The following is a 14,446-nucleotide window of genomic DNA, read 5'->3' on the forward strand; positions in this document are numbered from 1 at the left end:
TACACACAGAAACTCAAAGGTCTTTACGACAACCCATCAAAATAAACGCTTAATTAGTTTAAATTTAAGAAATTGTGACAAATATTACTATTGTACAGTAGAATGTAGGCCTACTTTTCAAAAAATAATCAGGCCCGTCGGAACAGGACAGGCAAACCAAGCAATTGGTTGGGGCCCCGAGCTGGACTGGGGCCCCAAGACAACGACTGTTTAAGAATAAAATGCAACGACAAACTGTGAGCGCCACTTTGATAGTCAATGCAGTAAAGTGCAATGACACTGTTATCGGAATCCCCCTCAAGGGGGCCCCCTCAGTAGTCGCTGACAGCAGCCAGCCAACCACGCGATCTCTGCTGCCGGCAAAATACAAACCTCCTCGGGAGTTATCATGAGGCGGAATTATGCTTCAGGAAGCCAGAAAAGAAAGAAGAGAAAGGAAGAGAAGGTTAAGAAAAATACCAGATAGTGGTAAAGTAATAAATTACACTGCATAAAAATAGCTCTACTTGTCTTGTACAAATGGTGTAATTTTGCAGTAGGTAACATTAGGCTAGCAAAAATATGTTTATGTTAGCTACCTGCCTGACGGCAAATGCTGCTTGTAACGAACAGTTAGTGCAATTTTTTTTTCGAACGGACGGAATATGGTTAACGTTACATACTGTAATATGTTTTTTAACGGTTTAAGGAGTTCCAGAATCCATGTCCATTTTGCTTGGGGCCCCCCAATTCCTTCAAACGGCCCTGAAAATAATAATTATAAATAATTAAAAATTGTGGGATTTTCCTTAAATAAAGTTTTCTTCCATGTTTTAATTTTATTGTTGTGCAGCACCTTGTTTGCCAAACATAAATAAAATGAATTGGTCAATGTTAATTTGATTACGTTTTAAAAGATTATTTAAATTGTTAATGTTTTATGGCTTCATTTGATTGCCAGCGGCTTTTTGTAAGTTTAATTTAATAAATTACACGATTTTAAAAATGTAATTAAACCATTACAATGTAATCCATAAAATAAACAATTTAATTTGGGAAAAGTGAAACATATCATAGGGCCCTGACTGATTCCCTGGCCTGACCCATACTCCACTGCAGTAAATAAAGAGTGTCTTGAGTTTCTTTTAGTGCTGCCCCCCCGACTAAAGATTTTTTTTTACTAGTGAGACATTTATGATATTAATTTATTTCCATAAAAATATATACTTGCCATCAGAAAATGGTTTCAGTTTGAGAAAGAATATTATATGTATCATTGTTCTACATGTATATTAAAGAGAAATACTACAACCATAATAATAAGCATTTAAAATATAAATTAAGCGGTCACTGCATAAAGTTTGCTCAGCACACCGGCAAAAGTAATATTTATGAATGTGTCTGTCAGTAAAAAATAGCAAGGAGACTGTCTGAACATTGTAATCATTTATTAATAAACTAGAAATTTCTGAATCAGTGTCGGCTGCAAAGATGAAGTTGATGAAGCTGACTAAATATCTTCTTGTTGACTATTAGGGGGCAGCCCTACAGTGTGTTCTTAAATGTATGGTTTCTAAAAGCATACATATGATATAGCACACGCCACCTGTGGTAATTCATAGAATAGTGGTACTGTTTATTGTGACGGTTTTGCCTTGCTGTAAAGGATGTGGAAAAGAGGAACATGCCAGTCTTATGACTACTAGAGCCTTTTCTTATGAGATGCCCTCGAGCTTGAGAGTTAGAGCGATAAAGAGAGCAGTAGTAGTGTGTGTTAGTTTAGCTGTATTTAAAGCATGATTCCTCTGGTATGTGTTTAGGGCTGAACAATTAATCAAAGTCATCAGTTTAGTCTGTTTCAAGACAGAGTAACTGCACATGCAATAATGGGTTGTCACCGTGTTGCTAAGGTGTTCTGGGCGATAGCTTAGTTGTTACTTCCCCAAGTCAAGAGTGTCTGATCTTTTTTTCTATTATTTTTTTTTTTTTATGTACCTCAGGTCCCTCTTCCAATCAACTTAATGGGATGTTTTTTCATCCACCTGGTGAAAATCACAATCCTGATTGGTTAGAAAAGCAATATCACACCTATACTCAACAAGCTGAATGATTTGAGTTATGGCTTGTGTACGTGAAGGGATTTGACCTAGGTACTGAATTTATCTATATACATTCAGATTTAATTTAGGGGCAGATGACGTGACGCATGTTTTTTCTGTAATTAAGTCTAAATGTTTACTGAACTGCATTTCTCTACTAAAACAACACATGCCAGTGGGGCGTAGAACATCATTTTATTTCAATTTTATGATTTTGGGACGTACTATGTATTTGGTGTTTTTCATATTTCAAGGTGAATAGCAAAATGTCCTGCGGTGTGAATGTAACATTGATGACTCATCAAATGTAAATATTAGTAAAATAAAGCAGATATGTTTGGAGCAGCTAATAAATGCCTTGGCATTATTTTGTATGTATTTACTTAATTAACTTAAGTTTTCAAAATGCTAAAAAGTACTCAAATAATATTTACAGTACATTTAGTTTTGAAACACAAATGCTGTCCTGCAGTGTGACATAGGATATTAGATTTTTGTACTGGCAGTTACATGGACAGCCATAGTGGTCCTTTAGTCAAGCCCCCTACCAGGAATTCCCCCAGATGTTTGGATGTGCTAAGGAGGTTAAAAGGCGAGTGTTAATCTCTTATTAATTTGATAAATGTCATCATTTCTGTCAGACCATGAACGTGTCCATTTTTGATAGTCTTGTGGTGTGACTGATCTAGTTCGAGAAAAAATAAAAATATTTTAAAAAAAGAATCATATTCAGGTCTAAAACAATGAACTTGTTAAGTTACTGTAATGCCCAAGGTCAGTCTTGTATAGCAATTACTCAAAATGGTGTAAAGGTGAAAAGAGTCCTGTGGTGTGACAGCCCATCCTGTAGTGTGACATAATTAAGTTAGATGTCTAGCTAGATTCTCGTCTGTTATGTTTGCAATATTAAACATAAATATAAATATATCTCTGTCTCTATATATATATTAAACAAATATTGTAAATATTATATATAATATACCTATATTATACATATATTAAACATAAATATATATCTGTCTTCATTATACATAATATACCTATATTATACATATATTAAATATAAATATATATCTGTCTTCATTTGTTTTGTTGTATGTGTATGTTAACAGCCACTGATCATTGTTTTTAAAGTGATTGTTGTCAGTTTTTAGGCATGAGCAAAGAAAGGACAAGGAGGTCTGACGACTCCAGAATGTCAAATTTCTCTTGTTCACTGGAATCTTTGTTCAAAGAGCTGAATTGATGATTTTAAAATGCTTTTAATTATTTTAGCATGATTTTAATGACTTTCTCCTGAGAAACAAGATATTTGTTTAGTCTTTTAAGTTAAAAATAGAAATGAATGGGCTTTATGACTGGGTCTGATTTGACGCCTCCAAAATGTTAATTATTCAGTATGTCTTGTTCACTATGTTTTTAGTTCAAATTCATACACTAAGTAATAATATTGTACTGATGTGTTGCATTTTCATTAATGTTCAAATAGAGATGCAAATTATTTATTTTTTTACAAAAGTATTCAATAAATTTCAGCATAAATGTTCATACAGTGTTTCATTTGTCCTGTGGTGTGACGGGATGTCCTGTGGTGTGACATCATTTAAACCACAATTAAACGACTTTTACTATGTTAACTAGCTTAAATAATTATATGCATTTGAAAACATTGCATAATATAACTATATAAAAAAATAATAAACATTTTCAAATATTTTTTCTCATTTTACACAATATTTCCACTGGAGTGAGTGGTAAAAGATGGCACAAGCAAAGAATATAATCGAAAAACAGCTGTGAAAAAAATATATATGCAGAATGTTAATGATAATTCTTTAAGAATACTTGTTAAACTTAAAACATACCTGATTTGTATTTGAAATTAATAATATTTAAATATTTTAATTTTATAGTAATGTCATGTCACACCGCAGGACATATTTTGCCTGGAGCTGTGAGAAAAGCTTAATAAATTACATAATGAGAAAAAAAATCTGCTAACCTCTAACAGTTTCAAAAACAACAGTATTTGAACTTTACAAATTCATAAAATTTTCAAGCAATTTAGAACTTTGTTTAAAAAAATGCTGTTTCACCCTTATTTGTCATCTACCCTTAGCTGAAATCACTTTGCAATGCATTTTGCAGTGTTTTTTTCTTTCCTCATGTCGACTATTGGATGTAGTAGTGTTGCTCAAACAGTACACCATAGCACTGGTAATGCCAAGGTCATGGGTTCGATACCCAGGGAGTGCTTAATGTTTGGGGTCTGTAAGATTTTTTTCTTTTCTTTTATTCAACAAGGATGCAAAAGTGATCATTACTAATTTGAATGTTACAAATGTTTTGTTTTCTATATGAAATATATGTTGTTCTTTTTAACTTTCTATTCATTAAATAATTCTGAACCAAAATGCATCATGGTTTCCACAAAATATTAATCAGCTCAACTGTTTTCAACATGAATAATCATAAGAAATGATTCTTAAGCAGCAAATCAGCATAGAATGATTTCTGAAGGATCATGTGACACTGAAAACTAAAGTAATGATACTGAAAATTCAGCTTTGCAGATCACAGGTATAAATTACATTGTAAAACATATTCAGCTAGAAATAGTTTTTGATTGCATAAATGAAGCCTTGGTGAGACTTCTTTTAAAAACATTGAAAAGTCTTACCGACTCCAATCTTTATAATGGTAGTGTAAGTTTATTCCGATAAAAATGTTTCAAATGCAGCATGTAAAGCACCTTTATCTTAAAACGATCATGTTGTTCCAAACCTGTATGACTTCCTTTAGCACAAAATGTCCTCAGGCAAGACATATGATGATGTGAGTAAATGATAACCATTTTAATTTTAGTGCAAACTGTTCCTTTAACAACAAGAAGAACTGTAAAGGTCATTAAACTTGATCTCAACTTAAATCTGGTGCAAGTTAACAGGAACAATTTGTGCAAGAGAGGAATCTGCAATCTCTGCGGTAGTGCATTTTCGTGTTCTGAAAAGCCTCTTTCACTCGGAGGTGCGATCTAATGCAGTTTAGATGTAACTCTCCCTATAGGATGTAGATATTCTGCACACACCCAAGTCTGTGTTTTGGTTTGCCTGGAGAACGTGAGACTGCTGCAGGCCCGTCCTTTAGGAACAAGCCTCTTGGCGGAGCTGGAGACTGGCCATTTGTGCACTTAAAAATAAATGATGTCAGATCTCAGAGGAAAACCTCTATTATGGGTGTCATCTATTAGAGGTGCGCCATTTCCTCTGTAACTCACTAAGATGATAACCATGCCTGACTCATCAGTCCTGAAAAAAGCGGATAGACAGCTTGCATATACATATTTGAGTGATTTGACTAAAAGTAAAATCATTCAATAGCTTGGCACATTTCCTAAATGCTGTTTTACTTTCTGTGATGTGTTAGTTAGGTGAGGGTGTGGCGCCTTTTGGGCTGAATGACGGATCTGGCAGACAATCAGACAGACGGCGAAGGAAGGAAGCAATGTGCTCTCTCGGGTTTACGGCTTTCCTGCCAACTCCAGAAAGAGAGATGGGAAGAAATAGAGACCGACGATTAATGTATAGAGCGAGAGAGGAGAGACGAGACCATCTGTCCCTCCCATCTGAAGGATTTCTGCAGGCTCAGCCAAAAACAGCTCAAATCGTTTCAGATTTGCCCTCCACCTGAAGAATGCTCAGCCATGTGCATGCTCAGCCTTTAAACAAATTGTATTTGACAACGAGCTTCTAGAATTCGTGTGGTTGGCTGTAGAATAACGGGCTTTGTGGCGAGGCTGATTTGATTAAAATGTCAGAGATGGATTTCACTGTCAGTGCATCTTCTTTGTATGGAAATGGTCAGCTGTTTGCATTACCTAACTGCGAATTTCCATCCGAATTAACGCTGGAGGGACACAGATTAACATGTAGCCATTCATAGCACAAAATGAGCTAAGGCAGCGTGACGAAGTGAAACGATATCCAACAAATAAAGACACTGTTTGGGAAATCTCGCTGCCACAATGCTACCACATTATGAGTGGTTTCCATCAGAATGATTTCTGAAGGATCATGTGACACTGATGACTGGAGTAATGGCTGCTGGATTGTAATATTTCACGATTTTACTGTATTTTTAACCAAATTAATGCAGCCTTGGTGAGCATATTTAGACTTCTTTCAAAACATTTAAAAGTCTTACCGACCCTAAACGGTGCAAGTTTATGGAATTTCTTTGCCATTATATAGTTCATTGGGTGAGATTTGTAATCACTTAACGCAGGGGTGTCCAAACTCGGTCCAGGAGGGCGACTGTCCTGCAAAGTTTAGCTCTAACTTGTCTCAACACACCAGTCTGGGAGTTTCTAGTAGAGGTCTGCGCGGGACTGTTTTTTTGTCTCACTAGCTCCCGCCCACTCCTTCTAGGTTATATTCCGCACATACATCCCGCTTAAAATTCACTCTGTATTCACCCGGTATCTGCTTCGAATGATTTATTCTCGACCCAACCGATCCCGCTAAATCCCACTAATCTTACATTTAAATTTCCCTTAAAGAAAGAGAGAGTGATTGGGGATAACAAATATAAAATGTTGGCTGTACAAGAATTATTTTTGTCTCATGATACGGTCAACACAGCAAAAAATGTCACTGTGTTTCAGTAGCCTACATTTCTCCTCCAAAATCTGACCACAAAGGCTGAATGTTCTCTCTGAAGGTGCACTCGTGGCCGGGATGCAAAGAACATATCTTGCCAGGTTGCTCAGGGCAGGGAACTGGGAACTGTGTGAACAGCACCACTGCAGAAAGTTTTGTTCACTTCAAGTTCAAGCGCAGATACGCTGTTGTCAAAGGATGTCGGCAGCGGCCGGGTTATTGTCTGACCACCCACTCCCATCTTCTAAAGTACACCAGAGGTACCGACATAGGCTTAATTTGCTGGGTGGGACGGGTGGGACATGTCCCCACCACTTTTTGCCAGGGTCGATATTGTCCCAACCACCTTTGAAACATCTCGCGGCACGGATGTAACTAATACAAATAAATAAAACATCTCTAGTTAACTAGCAGAGCATTCATTCCGTTCGTTTGTTAAATAAGAGGTGATCTAGCGCTGAAATGTGTTGTTTTTGAAATCAAGTGATCAAAGTGCTCGTTGACTGTGATCAGTGGCGCGGATACAAGTGTTCTCTGTGGCTCGCGCTGCCGCGCACAGTCTTCACTCAGACGCACGCTTTAATCCGTTGCGGAGACTCTCTATTCGTTCCGGTGAAATCACAAACTAAAATGCACACAAACGTGTCCCTGCTTGATATACAACCACTGATAAACATAATCGGTTTTAATGAAAAAAAAAAAACTATACGAGTGCGGATTAGAACCCAGAACCTCTGACACGCTTGGCAAAAGTTCTGCCACTGGACCATAAAAGTGCATGTGTGTAACTGTCGGATCTATGGATTTCTTCACGTGAAAATTCTCGGCACCAACACACATTAGATCTCATTAAACGACAAATTAAACACAATGTACTATTTAAATCGATTGCTGGTACATATGATTTAGCATTGTATTGTAAGAGTTTCAAGCAACATGAGGGTAAGCAAATAACAGTTTGAATTTGTTGGGTGAGCTATTCCCATTAGAAAGGTTTCTTTATGTAATGTTATTTGCAGTAAATTGTGGTGTAGTTCCTGAAATTGTCATGTAAGCAGCTCGAATTGACTCTTGGTGATCCACCGAAATCTCTTGGAGGATTACTGGGCGGAGCCTGCTGATGTTTGGACGTAAGGTGGAAGCTGATTGGACCGTCCGAGGAGCAGCAGTACCACGGATGGTCTTGCTTGACGAGTGGCAGACGGGCTGGATTATTTCAGGGTCTGACCCTTCAGATTGGCACTATGATTATCACGGTTTAGTCAGTGAGACACCATTGAGATTACAGCACGGGTTAGCGGTAAGCCCGCTACCCTCAGGCTCTTGGCTTCAGATGCTGTGATTATATTTTCACTCCTCACATCGAACCATCTCACAACTAAGAGCTTAATCCCCTCGGACCAAATCCACAGGCAATCTGCTGGATGAATAAAGGCACTTGGACGTTGTCTCTCTAGTATCTGTTGCTCTTGTCTTGATACGTGGCCATGTGCACTGTGTTTGGCTGGATCGTGTCTAGAGTTGTAAAAGAGATGGCTATGGATATTCTTTTTTAGATTTTTCCAAATTGCCATGATGCCAATCTGTTTCAATAATTTATTTGATATAGTTGTTTGTTTTGAGAGAAAGAGAGAGAGAGAGAGAGAGAGAGAGTTTGTTTTCATGAATTTTAAAACCCAGTCTAATCTGAACATGTCACAATTCAAATCTCTGCTTGTGTTAGTCTGAGAGCAATGACTCAATACAGAAACTGCCCACATTTATGAATGAGAATTTATGAATTATTTTTGAATTTATGAATGGCATTTCATTTTATTTATGGCAGTAGGTTTGTCACAATAATACAAATGAGTTGTTGATACCAATATTAGTCAAAATTCACTATTCAATATACATTGATTAAAAAACGTAGTTAAAACAGGTAATTAATTATGATTGTCTTGTTTTTATTATTTTTATTTTATTTTACAAATTAAATGTTAAAATGTTACAAATGTAATTAAAACAATTGCATCATAATCTTCAAGTTTACTCAAGTAAGAAAAAAAGTTCACCCAATGTGAACGATGTGATAAATGTATGATATTATAGATGCAAATGTTAATGTAGTTGCTGAATTCTCCATTTCTTTCTGTCATCTACAGGAGATCATTGTGCGAATGAGTGAGTGATGCAGGTTTCGTTTCTTCAGGTAAGTCTCTTCCCTCCACCTCCATCAGAACAGCCCGTACCAAACTTTAAGAATTAATTTGATTCTCGACAACCGCAACAATCCCCATGCGGCCAATCCCTGCCAAAACGTCTCTTTAGTGGTGTTAACTTGTAAATTTGTGAAGTAGTGCTCATTTATAAGACTGAAACATGTAATAGACTGATTTTGGCTTGTGTATTCTGTTTCAGGGCAGTATGGGTGTGTATCCCCTGCTCCTGCTACTCCATGTGGCCTTTGTGGCCCTCAGCACGGCCCAGACAATCCCTGACCCTTCAGGTAAGGCACTTTTATGACACACAATAACGCAGTCGCATTTCCTCCATTAGAAATACAAACTAGTTATCCTTTGTATATATATCCTATGTATTTTTTGGTGATGATGCATTTCCTGCAGTCTTTTACCCCTGATTGATCCTGGCTTGTGAGTTAAAACTTTCTGTAAGTTATTATGTAATCTTAATCAATAGAGATAAATTGTATTTTATCTGGAATATTCATATCAGTTATTGATATAGGAAGTTAAATACAAGTCTACTTTAAAGTATGTGAACATTAACATAAACCAACAACACAAAAATTGTAAAACATTTGAGGCCCAGAAAATTAGTCAGGGATTGCCTGGAGGATAGAGCATTTTCACACACACACCTAATTTTGTTTTGTGAGATACTCGATGTTCAGTGTTAATGTTGAGATCCCAAACTTCAGTTGAATAAACAATACTGTTCAGAGTTTTGGGGTCGGTTATTGCATCTGTTTTTAAAGCTTTAAAATCTCTTTCTCAGGTGCAGTCTTGACCACCAAACCTACAGACCCTCCTCCCACGTCACCCTTCATCGCAGTCACCCAGGGGCCCCCATCAGCCACCACATCTATGACACCGTCCCCTGAACTTGTTGGAACAACAGTATTCAAAGACTCTGAGGGCAGGGTGACGCCAGAGATTTCCACAGCCCCTCCTGTCCCCCCCCCTCCAACTGTGCTCGTCCCCACCGAAACACCACCTGCCCCATCAACCCCATCTGCCGCGTCCCCATCCCTCACCTCGGTCAAGACTACGGTTTTGTCTACATCAGAGATCCCTACACCTGATCTGACATCCACTCAGTTCTCTTCAGCGCCCGAAACAAACACTTCATTTGCCCCTACTGATGCCACCACAGCTGACGCCAGCAAGCCTCCAGGTACCATTTCGAAGACTACCATTCTTTTTCCAACTATTTGTGAAGAACTGCATTTGCTCTTTCCAGTTATTTCTGTCATTCTCTAATCTATTTCTGTTGTTTTTCTTATGTAATGAAGATGATGGGCAAGGTAAGTTTCTGTTAACCATTTTATTTGTCACTAACATTTGCTTGCATAACGAAGCCTTTTCTATGGTTTATTAGTAACCATTTATTACACAACCTGTTAGGAGTTGCTTATACACTACCAGTCAATAGTTTGGACACAATCGACAAGAGGTCAACTGAAATGGGTTTTTAAATAGCTATTGTCCAAGTCTTCAGGAGCAGAGTGGCCGATGGTCAGTATAAATCAAATATATTGTGTATGACATCACACAATTAAATTTTAAATAAAATATGAACAATATTTCTGCGATTTTTATTTTTATATGATAAAACATAACATATTTTACATGGTGTTAACTAAAATAATTTGAAATAAACAATTATATTACTATTAATCAATTTGTTATATTCTTGTATATAATACCGTTTCAAAGTTTTAAAACAGTTTTTTAAGTCTCTTATGCTCACCAAGGCTGCAATAATATTCTGAAATATTATTACTATTATTGTTAACTATTTTCTATTTAAATATATTTCAAAATGTAATTTATTCCTGTGATGGCAAAGCTGAATTTTCAGCCTCATTACTATTAGTCTTCGGTGTCACACAATCCTTCAGGAATCATTCTAATAGGCTGATTTGGTGTTTAAGTAATTTGATTTGCTGATTAATATTTTTTGGGAAATCATTCATTTCTTTCCTGAATTCTTTGATGAATAGAAATGTCAAAATAACAGCATTTATTTTCTAACATTTTAAATGTAAGTCTCTTTCGAGTCATTTAATGCATCCATGTTTAATAATAGTATTCATTTCTTTAAAAAAAAAATCTTACTGACCCCAACATTTTTAATGGTAGTATATTAGTATAATTACTAATATGTACTAAGTTTTGAAGGTATAGTTCACCCAAAAATGAAAATGCTGTCATCATTAACTCACCTTTAAGTTGTTCCAAACTTGTATGAATTTCTTTCTTCTGCTGAACTGTAGCTAGCCATTGACTTCCTTAGTATTTTCTTCTATATTATGGAAGTCAATGGCTACCGTCAAATCTTTGGTTACCCACTTTCTTCCAAATATCATCTTCTGTGTAAAAACATACAGGTTTGGAACAACTTGAGGGTGAGTAAATGATGACAGAATTTGGTGGCTAATGTAAAAAAAATGAAAAAATAAAAAAAAGATTTCTAACTGCAATTTCATTCATTTTTGTCCTCTAAACTCAGATGACACGGCGATCATGGCGGTGATGGTTGCCCTGTCCTCTCTGCTGGTCATTGTCTTTATCATCATCGTCCTGTACATGCTCAGGTAAGTCCCAGTATTCAGAAACTTTCAGCTGTTCATGCAGTACAAAAAGTGCTCATCGCATAGATTCCAGCTTAAAAAAACAACATAAAGACAAAGTTACAAGCAGTTAGAGCATAGAAGAACCAGCACACACATGCATAATCGTAATAGAACGGATGAGAAAAAGTGTTCAGAAAGCTCCATTCATTAGGAAACCCACAATGTCAGCAGGGGGCCATGGGGCTGCTGAATGTCCAGTTACCATGGTAATGATTGGCTTTTTGTTTCGCTCCGTTGTGGCAGGTTTAAGAAGTACAAGCAGGCAGGGAGCCACTCCAATTCCTTCCGCCTGACCAATGGCAGAGCCGACGACACAGGTAGGAATAAGAGTGTGTTTGTGTGTGTGTGTTTCTGTGACTGTTCTTGGGAATGTTTGTCTTTTAAAGCAGCAAATATATTAAGGTTAACAGTAAAGGACGTTTTTTTTGTTGTTTATAAGGTGGATGCACTACTAGTGTCATCTTTTATTTTCCATCTTGATTGAGTGGTTTGATTGAAACACATTTGACCTTGAATTGTACTGTGTTGCCCCCTATTGGTTGTCCTCTACACAACATGGATAAACTGCAAGTCATTCTTAAAATATTTAATTGGAAAAAAAAAACTTTTTTTTGTCGTTAACACATATATTTATATTTCTTTCTCCTTCCCATGTTGCTTTCCTGCTCCTTACACTTCCTTTCTCACAGAACTTCAGAGTGTGCCACTATTGGCTCGCTCTCCTAGCACCAACAGGAAGTACCCGCCCCTTCTTGTCGACAAGCTTGAGGAGGAGATGAACCGCAGAATGGCCGATGACAATAAACTCTTCCGGGAAGAGTTCAACGTAGGTGCACAAACACACACAGCTCTGATTCAGAAATTGACCTGATTGGAAATTTCACCATCTTTGGAATGACCAAAAAAAAAGGGCATCTTATGCTGCGTTCGTTTGCTATCGGAATGATCATAAATATGAGTTTCCTAGTTGAAAATTAGACATGACCTATTTACCTCTGGAAATCTTGGGGATAATTTTGATAAATGGTTGTCATGAATGGGACACTAAATATCATTTTGGTTTTAATAAGATTTTCCCAATAAATAGTCAAGAATAAACCTGGTATCCTCCATTATTCCTGTTCTTTCCGAATGTGACGATCTTGTAATCACGACTTCAGAAGTGGGCAGTAGGAAATTTCTGATAACACATGAAGGCAGCATTAAATCAAATTTTAGGCAGATATATTTGTGCCGTTGGTGTGTGATGATGATGAAGATGAACTTTTATTGTCTGACTAAATCTGAATTTCTTCTTGCATAACATTATGTTCATTCACAAATATTACCCATAAATCCTCAGACCCTTACAGTGTTTATTCACAGATATTACCACATAAAACATAGATAATCACGTAGAATAAAGTACAAAATTCCATATTAGACAGTATACACACATAATGTACCATATGTATGTATCATATTCAGCTCCAATACAGCTTGAAGCACAAAAGAGTGCTTTAATCCAACTTGATTATATTCCTGTACCGCTGTTTAGATGTTCCCTGTCAATGCTTTCGCCCTACTTGAACTGTGTGATTGGTTTCTTTTTTCTGCAGGCATTGCCTGTATGTCCCATTCAAGCCTCATGTGATGCTGCCTCGAAGGAGGAGAATAAAGAGAAGAACAGATATGTCAACATCCTGCCCTGTAAGGCTTTCCCATAACTTATCTCCAAACCAGAGCTGATAATAAAGCATGCTTTTACCAGAACTGCAAGGCCTGTAATAAATGAAACATTAATGCTATGAGCCTTATAATCTCCTTTCTTAATTTGTTTCTCATTTTTATCTCAGATGATCATTCTAGGGTGCATTTGACCTCTCTGGAGGGTGTTCCTGACTCAGACTACATCAACGCTTCCTACATTAATGTAAGACCCCAAGCGCTAGCCTAGTCATGAGAAGGAGTGCACTGTTAACTTAAGTTCTAGCCGACGAGTATTTTCATGTTACTACAGATTTTACTATTTACTATAATTTCCTAAATAAATAAAATCCCTAAAACATAAAATCATTTGTTTTAAATACTACAAGTAAATTTAGGCAGTTTTATTATAATATTAATTATATAGTATTTTACTATTTATTTACATTTTTAATTATCTTTTCATTTCAAATTTAGTTTTTAGTTGCTCATTACAATGTAATTTTTATTCGTTTTTGTTCAATTTATTTAAATTTCAGTTTTAGTAATTTTAGAACTTAAACTTATTTCATTTATAGTTGCCAAGGCATATATTTTTAATCTAATATTTATATTTTATTTTTAAAATTAGGCCGATATATAAAAACTAATAAATAATGGATTGTTTCCTTCAGCTGAGACACTTCAGATGCACACTGTTCGCCATGATGTTTTTGAATTGCTTGAAATATGATTGGAATCACTTCAAAAAAGGAAAATACAGTTAAGTGCAAGATGTGCAGCGCATGTCTGTCATTAAGGCTACTTAAAATTATAATGAAAACATAATTGTTTGATTGGGACAAGGCTTTTAATGGTGAGACTTTTTTTTTTTTGTAATCGGGCTCTTAAAAATGATATACAAATTTGGATTTAGATTTATCTGTTATCAACTTTCAAATATAAAGAATTGGTATCAGCCAAAATGTTTATATCAGTGCATCCATAACTAATTCCAATTTCTGAAAATCATTTAACTCATTTTAGTTTTGTTTAACAGCACTGAATTTAGGCATCACAACATTATAATGTACATTATGAAAAATGAATTTTCATTTTGAGATTGGCTGAAGATTGCAATTATCACTATTTTTAAGGCATTAATGTTTTTAAAGATTAATAGAGTG

At 36.1% G+C, this 14,446-nt stretch overlaps 1 protein-coding gene across 2 annotated transcripts in view; it reads left to right on the top strand.

Moving 5' to 3' along the window:
- Window positions 1-14,446, top strand: part of ptpra (protein tyrosine phosphatase receptor type A) — a 34,050-nt gene that overhangs the window by 7,906 nt on the left and 11,698 nt on the right. Inside the window, exons 2-10 of one of the 2 annotated variants that reach the window (XM_056242223.1) lie at window positions 8,881-8,927; window positions 9,137-9,224; window positions 9,734-10,132; window positions 10,251-10,262; window positions 11,471-11,555; window positions 11,838-11,911; window positions 12,284-12,420; window positions 13,193-13,283; window positions 13,430-13,506. In XM_056242223.1, the coding sequence (XP_056098198.1) occupies window positions 8,907-8,927; window positions 9,137-9,224; window positions 9,734-10,132; window positions 10,251-10,262; window positions 11,471-11,555; window positions 11,838-11,911; window positions 12,284-12,420; window positions 13,193-13,283; window positions 13,430-13,506 (984 nt within the window). In that variant the 5' untranslated portion in view covers window positions 8,881-8,906. The remainder of the gene's footprint in view (window positions 1-8,880; window positions 8,928-9,136; window positions 9,225-9,733; window positions 10,133-10,250; window positions 10,263-11,470; window positions 11,556-11,837; window positions 11,912-12,283; window positions 12,421-13,192; window positions 13,284-13,429; window positions 13,507-14,446) is intronic. The other variant, XM_056242224.1, reaches the window with a different exon arrangement.

The sequence above is a fragment of the Rhinichthys klamathensis genome, unplaced genomic scaffold (genome assembly GCF_029890125.1).
Source record: "Rhinichthys klamathensis goyatoka isolate OS25496 unplaced genomic scaffold, OSU_Roscu_1.1 h1tg000709l_1, whole genome shotgun sequence".
NCBI classification, from domain to species: Eukaryota; Metazoa; Chordata; class Actinopteri; order Cypriniformes; family Leuciscidae; genus Rhinichthys; species Rhinichthys klamathensis.